The sequence below is a fragment of the Phyllopteryx taeniolatus genome, chromosome 8 (assembly GCF_024500385.1).
Source record: "Phyllopteryx taeniolatus isolate TA_2022b chromosome 8, UOR_Ptae_1.2, whole genome shotgun sequence".
In the NCBI taxonomy this organism is placed as follows: Eukaryota; Metazoa; Chordata; class Actinopteri; order Syngnathiformes; family Syngnathidae; genus Phyllopteryx; species Phyllopteryx taeniolatus.
The window spans coordinates 3,916,050-3,929,976 of record NC_084509.1 but is presented as its reverse complement, the minus strand read 5'-3'; the positions used below and the strand labels follow the sequence as shown (position 1 = coordinate 3,929,976).

The following is a 13,927-nucleotide window of genomic DNA, read 5'->3' as shown; positions in this document are numbered from 1 at the left end:
GTGAGACATCTTATTTGATGCGCTTTCAGTTCCGTCTCATTCTGATCTCACTCAAACTTCATACCTCATGTGGAATTACAAATATTGATATTTATTCTAACCTGTGTCTGTTTTAAAATTCACTGCATTCACTTTTTAAACAAGTTTATTTTATTAAACAAGAAAAGCTTTTCTCTGTTCCAGATTACCTGGTGTATAAACTTGAGTCACAGCAGTCACTGAACAAGGAGAAGGTACTTTATTTCTCATTGAGCATCTAAAGCATATTCATTTTCCTCTTTTATTTAATTATTTTTTATCATTTATTTTGTATTCTACTGCTTCCCTTTATTCAATGTGTGTGGTGTGTCTCCCAATGGCAGTGTCACTAGTAACCCTGGACAATAAAGAGAAGTGCATTTTTACAATATTTTGTTTGTGTGCTCACACAGCAAGACTCCGGCAGCAAACTGAGCTCGCTGCACGTGCAACATCAGATGCTCAAGGTTCTGATTCGTTTTGTCCCAACAAACACAGACACGTCATGTAAAATAAAATAATGACCATATGTTTGCACTGATCTTTGCTGTCTCTCAGAACCAGCATGACGACCTGAAGAAGCAGTATTATGATCTGCAGGAGCAGCATCAAATGCAGGGAAATGATCACAGTCGACTGCTAGATGAGCACAGAGAGCGCTACGAAAAAATGCAGCAGATCAAAGACAAGGAGGTGGCCCAGCTGAAAGGTGCTGATTTTGGTCAATCAAATAATTGGAAAATACGAATGTATTTTGCAAGTACATTTCGGTCTTTTTTTCCCCACACGTTATTCGTTTATCACAGTGACATCACACTTTCAATATCCCTACTTTGTCTCCATCTTGTGACGTAATTAGAAACTACATGTGATCAGGATTGCAATTAATTAGTTTTACACATGCAGAATAGTGGTTGGCATTTCTGCCTCACAGACAGGAGATCCGGGTCTGAACATCTCTGTGATGAATTTGCATTTTCACCCTGTTCTTGCAGGGGTTTTCTTCAGGTACTTCAGTTTCGTCCCACATCCCCAAAACATGCATGCATAAATTGACCATAGATGTTTGTGTGAAAGGTTGTTTGTCTGTATGTGCCTTCTGATTGACTGGTGACCAGTCCAGGGTGTCACCCACCTTTTGCACAAAGTCAGTTGGGATAGGCTCAATGAGGTCAAGAAAATGTATATATGGAAGGTTTTCCAGAGTTAAACCCAACATTTAAAAATGCAATTTAAATTTTTACATTTAAATTTTTTTTTGTAGTTATTTTTTATAAATTATTTTTTTTATACACATTTTGACAAGTTTCCTTATCCAAAATGATTCATACTCCTTCCTAATTCAGTCATATCCAATGTTCCACTATTTGTAGTTGATTAGAATTCACTACAGCTACTTCTTTGTGGTGATTATGCGGGCTACCAATTTGAGCCACACTTCTGAAACAACACATTTTCTCAAATTACCTTTAATTGTTTCTTGTTAATAAATAATGATACATATATATGTAAAGAGACGAATCATGTTATGATTTCTCAAAGCGGTTAACACTTTAAATACGGCTGTAAACATTGAGGAAACCATATTTCGATTTTTAAGAAGGCGGCACGGTGAATGACTGGTTAGAGAGTCTGCCTCACAGTTCTGAGGAACAGGGTTCAAATCCCGGCCCCGCCTGTGTGGAGTTTGCATGTTCTCCCCGTGCCTGCGTGAGGTTTCTCCGGGTACTCCGGTTTCTTCCCACATCCCAAAAACATGCATGGTAGGTTGATTGAAGACCCTAAATGTCCCTTAGATGTGAATATGAGTCCGAATGGTTGTTTGTTTATATGTGCCCTGCGATTGGCTGGCAACCAGTTCAGGGTGTACCCCGCCTCTTGCCCGAAGATGACTGGGATAGGCTTCTGCACGCCCGCGACCCTTGTGAGGATAAAGCGGTACGGAAAATGGATGGATTTCTAACACTTTTTTTGCCACTTTGGTAAATAAAAATTCATTGTAACTCAAAAGTGTATGAATCATTTTAGGCTTAAATCTATACTGTAACACTCAGTTTAGATTGAACCAATCCTTTTAGACCATCTTTTTTTTTTTTTTTTTTTTTTTTTTTTTTTTGCTGCAGCAGTTATGCTTGTTAACACATTAATCATAATCAGGATAATAATTGTAAGAATTCCCCTCCATACCCCTTATCCTCACTAGGGTCGTGGGCATGCTGGATCCTATCCCAGCAGGGAATCGTAGGGCACATATAAACAAACAACCATTTGCACTAACATTCACACCTACGGGCAATTTAGAGTCTTCAATCAACCTACCATGCATGTTTTGGGATGTGAAAGGAAACCGAAGTGCCTGTAGAAAACCCACGCAGGGACGGGGAGACCGATGTGAGGCCGATGTGCTAACTGGTCACCCACCGTGCCGCCCCTAAGCAATGAATGCATCTATTATTTAAAAATACAAATATTGTATAGGGCATTTTTTTGTTTTGATTCATGCTCCTTGTTAATGCTGCTGTTTCTACCTGCAGAAAATGTATATAACCTCAGAGAGGAAAATAAGCAGCTAAGGAAAGCCCACCATGACATTCACATGCAACTGCAGGATGCTCAGGTGTGATTTATCTGCTTATTGGACTTGGGCTGTTAAATATATAGTGTGTGTAGTTTATGTTATGTAGTTGATTTTAGGTACTGGGATAGTAAAAATAGTTCGGCTCGTAAAAGAAGTTGGTGGGGTTTCATTCAAAATTTACGTGAAAATAGGCTTTTTCGGTCAAGTGAAATATTGCCTGACTTTGAATTTATGTTGTTTAAATGCACAACTTCGCAATAATCTTTTAAATCTGTTATGCTTTTTTTGTCTTGTGTCTGTAACGGGCAAGTGTTAATGGCATCTATTGTGTTGCACTTGTGTGTTCAGGTGAGGCATCAAGACCTGAAGACATCACACGATCAGATCGCACTGACACTAGAAGATCACAAGAATGCGCTAGCGGCAGCTCAGGTAGGCAAACAGTTTAATGGGGTTCATCCAACCTCCACTATAAAAAAAAAACAGAATGTAAATAAGACTTGTGATTGCTGCTGTGTTCAGAATATATACCAGTCCAAGCATTTAACTGAAGAGCAGCTTTGTATGGATCTCCTTGAAAGTGAGCTATTAATCAATGGTGACAAAGTGACTAGGAAGGATGTTGTTGTTGTTGTTTTTTTAAAGGCTTTCTCTCTGCAGTTTTTGGCAATGTGCTGTAAAAGCCTAATCATCCTTAATCCTTCTGACTCAACGTCACAATTTTTCAGACACCCCTCTCACCAGGGGTTTGATTTAGTCAGAACAGCACTTCTAACTGATATGAAATGACAATCGTCCATTAATAAAGTAGAGAAACATAACTTTTCCTCAACCACACCTGCTTGGTAAGAATAAAAAAGTAATGTTCCTCATTTTAAATGGATATAAAAAAACTGTTAAACATGTTTAAAAATCCTGTGATTGGCTGGCGCCCAGACCAGCATGTAGCCACTTACCCAAAGTCAGCTTCAGCTCACCTGCGACCATGATGAGGATAAGCAGGATGGAAAATAGATGGCGGGATGCTTGATTATATTTCAGGTATTAGTTTTAGGTATTCATATTGACAAACAAATATGTAGTACATTCAAAAAATATATTTTTATTCATATAAATGTATTGCTTTTTTGTCGTAATAATCTTGTAAAAATTATTTTTGTAAAATTCCAACTAATTTCTCATAACATAGTACTTTTTTTATATTCATTTTGAAAGGTTTTAACAGCAACATGCCTGCATATATTTGCTGTTTTTTAAACTGATCACATTATCCAGCACAAGTGATTGGCAAATGCTCTTAGTTCCTCAAGCAAACACTGAACATCATAAAGTAAAATTGTACCCATTGGAGTGGACAGTTAAAATCCATGATCGCACATTATACTGTACTGATTTTGAATGCCATTGTTTTTTTTAACTGTTTCACAACAATTGGGGTTGTATTTTAAGTGCTTAATCTTAACATTGTTTGTTGAGCCCAATTTCTTTCTCATAATAGTGTGACTTTATATTTTAAACTTTAATCTCACATTTTTATTCCTTTACAGAGTGGCTTTATTATTCATTTGGACTAAGGAACATCACTCTATTCTCCCGTGATATTTATCTACTGTATATTTTACCTCCTGTGGTCTTGTTCCTGCTATTCTAGATGCAAGTGAATGAATACAAAGAGATGAAGGAATCCCTGAACAAGGCACAAAACTTGAGACAGCTTGAGCAAAACGCTGTGCTCCAGCAACCAGATCCCAAGTCACAGCAGGCAAATAAGGAGATTCCTGTCCTCAAAGAGGATCGCCAGGAGACTGAGTCCAGGGTAACATGATTGTTTTTTTTCTCTTGACTTACCCAAATAAAATTCTGTGTTCACATCAAAATGTTGTCTCAGTTGGACCAGCAAGCAGAGGAGGAGGCCCACGCTCAGTCCAAGGTCCAGTCTCACCCTACAGTGTCGCAGCACACTTTGTCAGAGAAGGAGGAGGATGGAGATGCAGAGAGGAAGAGGGAGCTGGCTGAGGAGGAGATGGCTCAAGCAGGACAGCCTCAAAAGCTAGAGGAGGAGGACCCGGATCAGCAGCTGGAGGAGCAACGGGAAGAAGGGGAAGGAGAGTCAGAACCGGACCAGCCAGATGAGAACGCGTTGGACAGCCAGCTACATCAGCTGCAACAAGTCAGAATCAGTTTACTTATCTGAACTTCATAATTCTGAACATATTTTACTGTCCTTAAATTACATCCCTTTCGAAACAAAGCCACCACACAAAACAATCAAATGGATTTTATACCAGAGGGAAAGTTGTTTAGAAGTAATTTATTTAAAATGTATTCCACTTGTTTCATTTTTTTCATCTTTCCCCAAGGAGGAATTATATACCTGTGTCTCTTAATATTATCAGATTAAAATAAATATTATTTGTTGTCTAGAAGGAAGTCCAGCCACAGCAAGAGGCGCATGATCAGATGGAGGGCGCCAAGTCCGCTTACGAGCAGCAGAAGGAGCAGCAGCGCCTGGAGGCTCAGAAGGCCGAAGAGCGCCGGGTGATCCAGATGCGACAGGATTCCCTGCAGTCCCAGAGAGCGAGGGTTCTGAGGGAGAGGGAGGCCAAGCTGAAGGAAGAGCAGGAGAGGGAGAAGCAGCAGCATCAGGAGGCAGACCGACGGGAGCAGCTACTAAGAGAGGAGCACCAAAGGTCAGATGAAATCACAGTGAGGTGCATGCAGTGAGTGAAATACTGTAAAGACACATAGCTACTAAGTTTGCGGCAGACGTGTTTCCAGGAAATTACCTTTCTTTATACACACCCTCCTTTAAACATTTTTGGAGTTCAGAGATGAGCTGTCTGTTCTGTCTTTTTTCTCAGGAAGAAGGTTGAGTATGAAAACATGGACCATAATATAGATCAACAAAAACAAGAGCATCACACTGACAATGAAGAAGGTAAAGCGGCACGTTCTTGCTGTCCATCCATGTGTCTGTCACCTAGTTGGAGTAGCTTATTTGTTTCATTTTTTGTTCACAGAGAAACATTCTCTCTTGTTACACGAGGACATGAAGGTGCCTCAACATCAGCAGGTGACTCCTTTATACTTCTTGTTTCTCCTCACTCTCTTTAGCTTGCTAGCTCACACCAATGTATCATTCATGTTTCCATATTTGAGAATCTATTAACTATAACCTACCAACATATAGTGGCCCACTGTAGCGTACAGACATCTAATAACTACTCATGCAGTGTCGCATTTGTGTTTGTTTGTCAGGGCATTTTATGGCATATGGGGAAAATTTACATCTTGACTACAATAGGAAATGGAAAAAAGTCCTCTAGCAAAAGTAAAAAAATTGCAGTGTGCCGTTTTTGTTTATGGGTCCATCTGTTTGTTACGCCACTTTGACACGTTACACGGCCTGCCTTCAAAGCCTTCCATTCAATCATAAACCCATTAAAAAGAAATGTATATATTAATAATTAACCTCCAAAGTTATACACAATCCATAATGCTGGTTGACTTCTTTCATTTCAAAACAAATTTTACTGTAGGAAACGGGGTTTACCCTCGCCCGAAGATAGCTGGGATAGGCTCCAGCATGCCCCCGACCCTAGTGAGGATAAGCGGTACAGAAAATGGATGGATGGAAATAAAGATAAAGTGAATTTATTTATTCCAGGCTTAAACTTTCACCATTTTTAAAGTAACATTGTAGCATATCTAAATTTCAATGATATAAAGAAAATGCAAAGTAAGCCAACTAATTATTAGCAACTATGCCTTCAGCTAATATGCATGCTATGTAAGGTCGCAGAAGTTTGATGCTTGACTGAGGCACTCCACTGTACGGATTTTCTTAACTTTATTATATACTGATATTCATATCCACACGCCAATTTCCACACATAACCTGTTGTGTTAAATGGCTTGTAAAACGAAAAAATATAGACATACTTTATTTGTCTTTTATAGTCTCTGTGGACTGACATATATTGCTGTGATATCAAGGTATTTCTTTATTTGTGAGAAGGAAATGTGAGCTGTGTTCCAAAGCTTTTTCCTAGTTTTTTCAGAATGTCGCATTCCTACTTTACACAACTACATTAGATGCAGTAGATGGGACTCCACCATGTGCATTCTAGGATAGAGAGACCTATCCTATTATGACAAAGAGCAACAAAAAAAATAAAAAATATAAGAGTGTGTGTGTGTGTGTGTGTGTATATATATATATATATATATATATATATATATATATATATATATATAATAAAACCTTAATTCCAATGAAGTTGGGACGTTGTGTTTAATCATGTTCAACCTATATTTAATTGAATACACTACAAAGACAAGATATTTAATGTTCAAACTGATAAACTTGATTGTTTTTAGCAAATAATCATGAATTTAGAATTTTATGGCTGCAACACGTTCCAAAAAAGCTGGGACAGGTGGCAAAAAAGACTGAGAAAGTCTGACTCATCAAATACCTGTTTGGAACATCCCACAGGTGAACAGGCTAAGATGAGCTTCCCTGAATTGCTCAGTCATTCACAAGCACTGATGGGGCGAGGTTCAAGTGCGTGAGAAAATAGTCGGAACAGTTTAAGGAGAATGTTCCTCAATGTACAATTGCAAGGAATGTAGGGATTTCATCATCTACGGTCCATAATATCATCAAAAGGTTCAGAGAATCTGGAGAAATCACTGCATGTAAGCGGGCGAAAACCGACATTGAATGCCCGTGACCTTCGATCCCTCAGGCGACACTGCATCAAAAACCAACATCAATGTGTAAAGGATATCACCACATGGGCTCAGGAACACTTCAGAAAACCAATGTCAGTAAATACAGTTTGGCACTACATCCGTAAGTGAAACTTGAAACTCTACTATGGAAAGCAAAAGCCATTTATCAACAACACCCAGAAACGCTGCCGGCTTCTCTGGGCCCAAGCTCATCTAAGATGGACTGATGAAAAGTGGAAAAGTGTTCTGTGGTCCGACGAGTCCACATTTCAAATTGTTTTTGGAAATTGTGGACGTCGTGTCCTCCGGGCCAAAGAACCAACCGGACTGTTATGGATACAAAGTTTAAAAGCCAGCATCTGTGATGGTATGGGGCTGTGTTAGTGCCAATGGCATGGCTAACTTACACATCTGTGTAGGCACCATTAATGCTGAAAGGTACATACAGATTTTGGAGAAACATATGCTGCCATCCAAGCAACGTCTTTTTCATGGACGCCCCTGCTTATTTCAGCAAGACAATGCCGTGTTACAACAGTGTGGCTTCATAGTAAAAGAGTGCGGGTACGAGACTGGCCTGCCTGCAGTCCAGACCTGTCTCTCATTGAAAAAGTGTGGCGCATTATGAAGCGTAAAATACGACAACGGAAACCCCGGACTGTTGAACAGCTGAAGCTGTACATCAAGCAAGAATGGGAAAGAATTCCACCTACAATATATATATATATATATATATATATATATTGTATTCTACAAGTCCTCACTTAACGGTAGTAAAACTTGGACTACGAATGCCAAAGTTATACAAAGACTACGTGTAACCCAAAGGACCATGGAACGCCTAATGTGGAAAATAAGCATTTGAAAATATGCAGTTGGATAAGACAGCAGACGCAAGTTACCGATGTCATTCAAAAAATAAAAAGCCTTAAATGGAAATGGGCTGGCCACGTTGCCCGAAGAGCTGACAAAAGGTGGACCACAGAAACTATCAATTGGATTCCACTGGACACAAAGCGACCACGGCGAAGACCTAAAAGTAGATGGACAGATGAAATCATTAAACACACCGGAATACACTGGTAACAAATTGCAAAATGTCGTAGTCGTTGGAAACCTGAAGAAGAGGCCTTCATCCTGCAGTGGATAGATAATGGCTGATGATGATGATGATGATATATAATATGGATGTGTGTGTACATTCCATGCGCATTTACAGTATAGCCAGATTACTGAAATGTCATGTAAAAGTTTCATGTAAATTGTAGTTTTGGGGTATTCCTGCCATCTAACAAAGAACACCTTTCGCCTCTTTGCTTTCACTCATTGCAGATGTAACACATCCAAGATTCCAAGTTTTGTGTGTGTTGCTCTCTGCCTTTTTTTCCTACCTCAGGGTGCCATCGGTGGTGGCGAGCTGGACCCTGAGGATGACCCCAACAACCAGGGAGAGGACGAGTTCGAAGAAGCAGAAGACCGGTCACATCATCGGGTTACTGAGGATGAAGAGGTGGTGGAGGAGGAAGAAGAAGAGGAGGAGCTGGCAGCGCACGCTCAGCACGTAGATTCACACCAAGGCCCTGAGCATCCTGCTGTGGAGGACGAGCTGGTGGTGAGTGTGTGCACTCGGAAGAAGGACTGGAATACATCCAGAGAGCACTGACGTGACGTACAGTATTTAGTAATGCCTTAAAGGGCAACATGATGGTGAGGACATTGATCCAAGTGGCCATTTGACATCATCTTAGTGCACTTCTGTTTGTGTGTCTGTCCAGATTGCTGGAAACCCGGATCAACAGGAAGACAATCTAGATGACCAGTACCAAGAGGAAGCTGAGGAGGAGGTGTGCGACACCACCATTTGTTGCACGATGTGTATAACTATGACAGATTGGCATAATAATCAGTGATTTTAAGGGCCCTCTAGTTTGTGGTCTGTAGAAGAAGAATGTCACGTTAGTTGAGCTACAGCCATGCAGACCTCCACTATGGCACTACTCACATAAATGCCATCCAATCCGGTTGTTGCTTGATGCAACTGTTCTGTAGTTGTACTTTTACTTGAGCCGATAGCAAAACTCAACTTTACTCAACTCAACTTTATTTATAAAGCACTTTAAATACAACAAATACAACTGCTTGAAAACAAAGTGCTATACACGGATAAGAATCACACTTTAAGAACTAAAAACAATTAAAGATAAACCTTTAAAACAAAAATTAACAGTAAAAGCAATAAAAAAGATGCTGAGTCTTAAGCCGGGTTGAAAGCCAGTGAATTAAACTGAGTTTTAAGATGGGTTTTTAAAAATGGACAGTGAGGGAGGGCTTCTCTGATGTGCAGAGGGAATTCATTCCATAACGTGGAACCCATGACAGAAAAGGCCTCATCCCCTTTGAGCTTCAGGCTTAACCTCTGTACCTCAAGAAGCAGCTGACCTGAGGCACCGGGCAGATGCGTAGGGATGGAGTAGGTCAGCGAGGTAAGGCAGGGCAAGACCATTTAGAGATTTTAAAAGAAATAAAATAATCTTAAAATGTATTACAAAATGCACAGGCAACCAGTGGAGGGAAGCCAGGACTGGAGTTATGTGCTTCATCTTACTTACTCCAGTAAGGAGGCAAGCAGCAGCATTTTTAGCCAACAAAAGATATTAAGGGAGGACTGGCTAACTCCAAAATAAAGTGCATCACAGTAGTCCATCTGAGATGCAATAGCGACATGGATTACTGTTTCTAAGTGCTGTTATGCAAGGAAAGGTTTTACCTTTGCCACCTGTCTAATGTACCGTATTTTCAAGACCATAAGGCGCACTGTATTAAAGGGCGCAGTCTCAGGTACGGGGTCTATTTCTGTATTTAACACATACATAAGGCGCACCGTATTATTGGGCGCAGGCATGGTAAAACATACGCTAGCTTAAAACATACGGTAGCATGCATGCACGCTAAAACAATGTTTTTAAAAAGGCAGCGGGAGCAAAACTGAGTTCAGTTGTACTTTAACAATGTACTCACATTATTTTTTGATCAATCCTCATCCACAAATCCATCAAAGTCAACATGTTCTGTATTCGAAATGAACAGCCCGGAAGTTCTCCTTCAAACACGCCAGGTTCCCTCTGGTCATTGTCTGAGTCACTCGTTGCCGTGCGGCTCCTCAGAAATGATGCCGGCTTTTACGAAAGCTTGAACAACAGTGCAAGCAGACACGTTGGCCCAAGCATCCACAATCCATTCACAAATTGTGGCGTAACTTGACCGGCGCTGCCTCCTAGTCTTAGTAAAGCTGTGTTCGCCATCTGTCATCCATCGCTCCCACGCCGATCGCAAATTCACTTTGAACGCCCCGTTTACGCAGGTATCCAGCGTTTGGAGTTCCTTCGTCAAGCCTCCCGGAATGATGGCAAGCTCAGAGTTCTTGCACCCAGTCGAATGGTGACTGTAGACGCTTCCTCCCGGCTGTTCTTTGCTCATTAAGCCATTGCTCGAGTTGGTCTTCCAACTCGCGCCACCTCGCTTTGTTTCCGTGGAAACTCAGCTTTGTCTTCTTGACTTGGCGAAGCTCGTTTTCCTGCTTCCTCCACTTGCGAACCATGGATTCGTAGATCTTGAATTCTCTCACGGCTGCTCGAGTCCCATGTTCCTCCCCGTAACTGATAGCTTGTAGTTTAAACTGTGCTTCATAAGCGCGTCTCTTCGTAGGTGCCATTTTCGGGGGTCCTTAGCCAAACCGATGTTGTTTTGCACAATTCACATACTGGCGCTATATACCTACTGGGGGCGTGCCTTTAACGTCCTCCTTCACGCGCACCCTTCCCCCTTTAAAGGCCGCATGCTGTCCTCAGTCACGTCTGCCTTTCCTCTATATAAGCAGCGTGTCGGCAGGAAACACTCCCAGTCAGTCAAGCGGAGCGCTCATCACACAACAACATTTATAGATTTTGGAACTCGGTGCACACATAAGGCGCGCCGCATCATAAGGTGCCCTGTCCATTTTGGAGAAAGTGTAAGACTTTTAAGTGCGCCTTATGGTTGTGAAAATACGGTACTAGAAGCTGGGTTTGATTACTGTTCCAATTTGCCAATCCAATTTAAAATAACTGTCCATTTTAAAACCTAATTTTGAGACTGTTGCCTTTGTGTATTGTGTCAAACGGCCGATGTCAACAAATGAGGATTTACAAGAGCCACTTGGACCAAACACAGTCAGTTCAGTTTTCTTTTCATTACATTTTAAAAGTTCAAGGCCGTCCAGGTTGAATATCTTTGAGACATAATAAAAGAGGTTTTACTGAGAGAGCTTCTTCTTCAGAGGGACTTAAAGTGAAAGGAAAAAGGCAGCAGATATAAGGAAAAGAGGAGTGCCCCCAAGATTGAACCCTGTGGAACTCCATAAGACAGTGGAGCCGAGCGGGACTCAGAACTACCTAGGCTCAAACACACAGTTCTGTTTTCCAGATGGGATTTAAATCAGTCTAGAATGCTACTGCTAATGCCCACAGAGTACTGTAAACTGGGCCACAAGGATACTGTGGTCAACTGTATCAAATGCTTACAACCAAAAGATGCAATCGTGCACGCTAATTGAACCTGACCAAATGTGCACACCATTTTTCTGATTGTTAATTTTGTGTTTCGCCAAATGCCCATCCCTAATAGTATCAAGGAATCCATCCCTCTTATTTACATTCTTGTGAAATGGTTTATCTTATCGAATTGAGTGATGCCACTTCTTCATGAATCAGTTATGTTGTGCCTTTCTTACCTTGAAGGCTCAGGAGGACATTGCTGGTGGGGAGAAGAAGGGAGAGGACCAAGTTGAGGAGGATGGAGAGGACACATACAATGAGGAGAACATGGAACAGGTGGGTTACTTGGTATACTGTATAATGTTTTGAGATTTTGTTGGGTGAGGGAGTTGATGAATAGCTAAATGTAGTAACAACACATCCTGCAAAAGCTCAATGTAGCGTTTGACATAAATTCAATACACTGCTTATTAAAATGAAACTCAAAGAGAAACATTCTCACAATATATTCATACTGAGAGACCTTTCTAATGTTGGTGGCCCTATTTAGCTTCATGTCAGCATGTACAGCATGTAATATTGAAACACAGAAAACACAGAAACCACTGCACAATACAACCAACAATGTGTATAATGGAGCATCCCAGAGCAAAAAGGGGGAAAAAAAGAAATCCGAGATCAAAAACATCTCACAGGCGTTGATGAAAATTAGGTTTGGAGGAAGAGAGAGAAAGTTACCAAGAAGTTGGACAAGACGTTTATAGAGTGGATTTATTCCGTGTTGGACAAACACAACTGAGGAGTAGAGAAAAAAATGAGATGGGAGGGGGGGAATAGCAGAGTTGTACCCCTCAGTAAGTGATGGACTACAGAGTATCATGCATATTTTTAAATATAAATTAAGTGTCATAAGTGTCTTACCCCTACGGCTGGTACTGTGCATTAAATTAAATACACATCCTTGGCCACTGTAGAGGAAATGGGGTCTCTCTTACTGTGTCTTATTATCTTAGGGGCAGATTTTTTAATTTCACGTTCAATTTTGCCGGTGCTCCAATTTGTGATTGGTAAGCATATACTGTAATTGTCTGTTACAAAAACAGTGAGTGTGGAAGTTGTCAGCCTCTGGGTATCCTGCTTAACTGTTGCAATATGGCAGCTGCTTGTAAAAATGTTAGTGACAGTGAAGTGCTCTTGTATGCAGGGACCACACAAGGAGGAGGCTCACGGCAAAGACATTGAGGAAGAGAATTACGAGGAAGAGGATGCTGAGGAAGAGGGACCCGGTCGAGAGAAGGGAACCATTCAACGGGCAGAAATGTAAGACGGAAATAAACACTGAGAGGTTCTTCTTCCTCGTTCCTAAAAAGGAAGCCAACAGCCATCCAGTCAAGACTCCAAGAAGGACGATTGGGATAGGACGTCTGGAGATGGAGAAGGCTTGTGCCAGAACTGATCCGCTTTCACTGTGCAATTGGACAGAATGTAATGGGTGGAGATGGGTTTATATGCTGTACGTTGTTGTTGTTTTCATATTCACAGCATCTGTTTTAAATGCACACCTGCATAGAATGTACTTTCATCAAGATGAGCATGTCAAGTAAGAAAAGATAAATTAGTATTCTTTGGATAAAAAAGGCAACAGTTAAATGTACATCTGGGATTCCAATCAATCAAGTCCTTGTTTTTTTTTTAATTTATTGTTGATTGATTGTGACACCTTTGACAATCAAACAAGGTGCAACTCATGACTGAGTTTGTCATGCCGACGTGTGCCTTTCTATTCCTATGGGTCTTCTAAGTCATTTTGTAGTTCTGACTCCATAATATAGAAAAAAAGAGAGGTCAACGTTAGCATTTGAACTAGCAAATTCTTCTTTATGCAATGTTAACAAGTCAATTATTTCAACAAATTCATGCAATTTTTATTACAATCTACAGTAAAATAGGTGCTCTTTGTATATTTTTCAACTGTATATGAAACAAAAGTGTGGTTTTAATGAATCATGTTTTGTCAACTGAATCTTGTATGTGGAATAAAGAAGATTTCAGTTGTGTATAA

General features: G+C 40.6%; 1 protein-coding gene across 2 annotated transcripts in view; it reads left to right on the top strand.

Moving 5' to 3' along the window:
• The window catches only part of golim4a (golgi integral membrane protein 4a), a 21,492-nt gene extending 7,565 nt beyond the window's left edge, over window positions 1-13,927 (top strand). Inside the window, exons 3-16 of one of the 2 annotated variants that reach the window (XM_061782710.1) lie at window positions 184-233; window positions 432-485; window positions 577-727; window positions 2,553-2,635; window positions 2,945-3,028; window positions 4,248-4,412; window positions 4,485-4,766; window positions 5,024-5,286; window positions 5,458-5,534; window positions 5,617-5,669; window positions 8,730-8,945; window positions 9,109-9,177; window positions 12,109-12,201; window positions 13,070-13,927. In XM_061782710.1, the coding sequence (XP_061638694.1) occupies window positions 184-233; window positions 432-485; window positions 577-727; window positions 2,553-2,635; window positions 2,945-3,028; window positions 4,248-4,412; window positions 4,485-4,766; window positions 5,024-5,286; window positions 5,458-5,534; window positions 5,617-5,669; window positions 8,730-8,945; window positions 9,109-9,177; window positions 12,109-12,201; window positions 13,070-13,189 (1,760 nt within the window). In that variant the 3' untranslated portion in view covers window positions 13,190-13,927. Of the gene's footprint in view, window positions 1-183; window positions 234-431; window positions 486-576; window positions 728-2,552; window positions 2,636-2,944; window positions 3,029-4,247; window positions 4,413-4,484; window positions 4,767-5,020; window positions 5,287-5,457; window positions 5,535-5,616; window positions 5,670-8,729; window positions 8,946-9,108; window positions 9,178-12,108; window positions 12,202-13,069 lie in introns of both variants that reach the window. The other variant, XM_061782709.1, reaches the window with a different exon arrangement.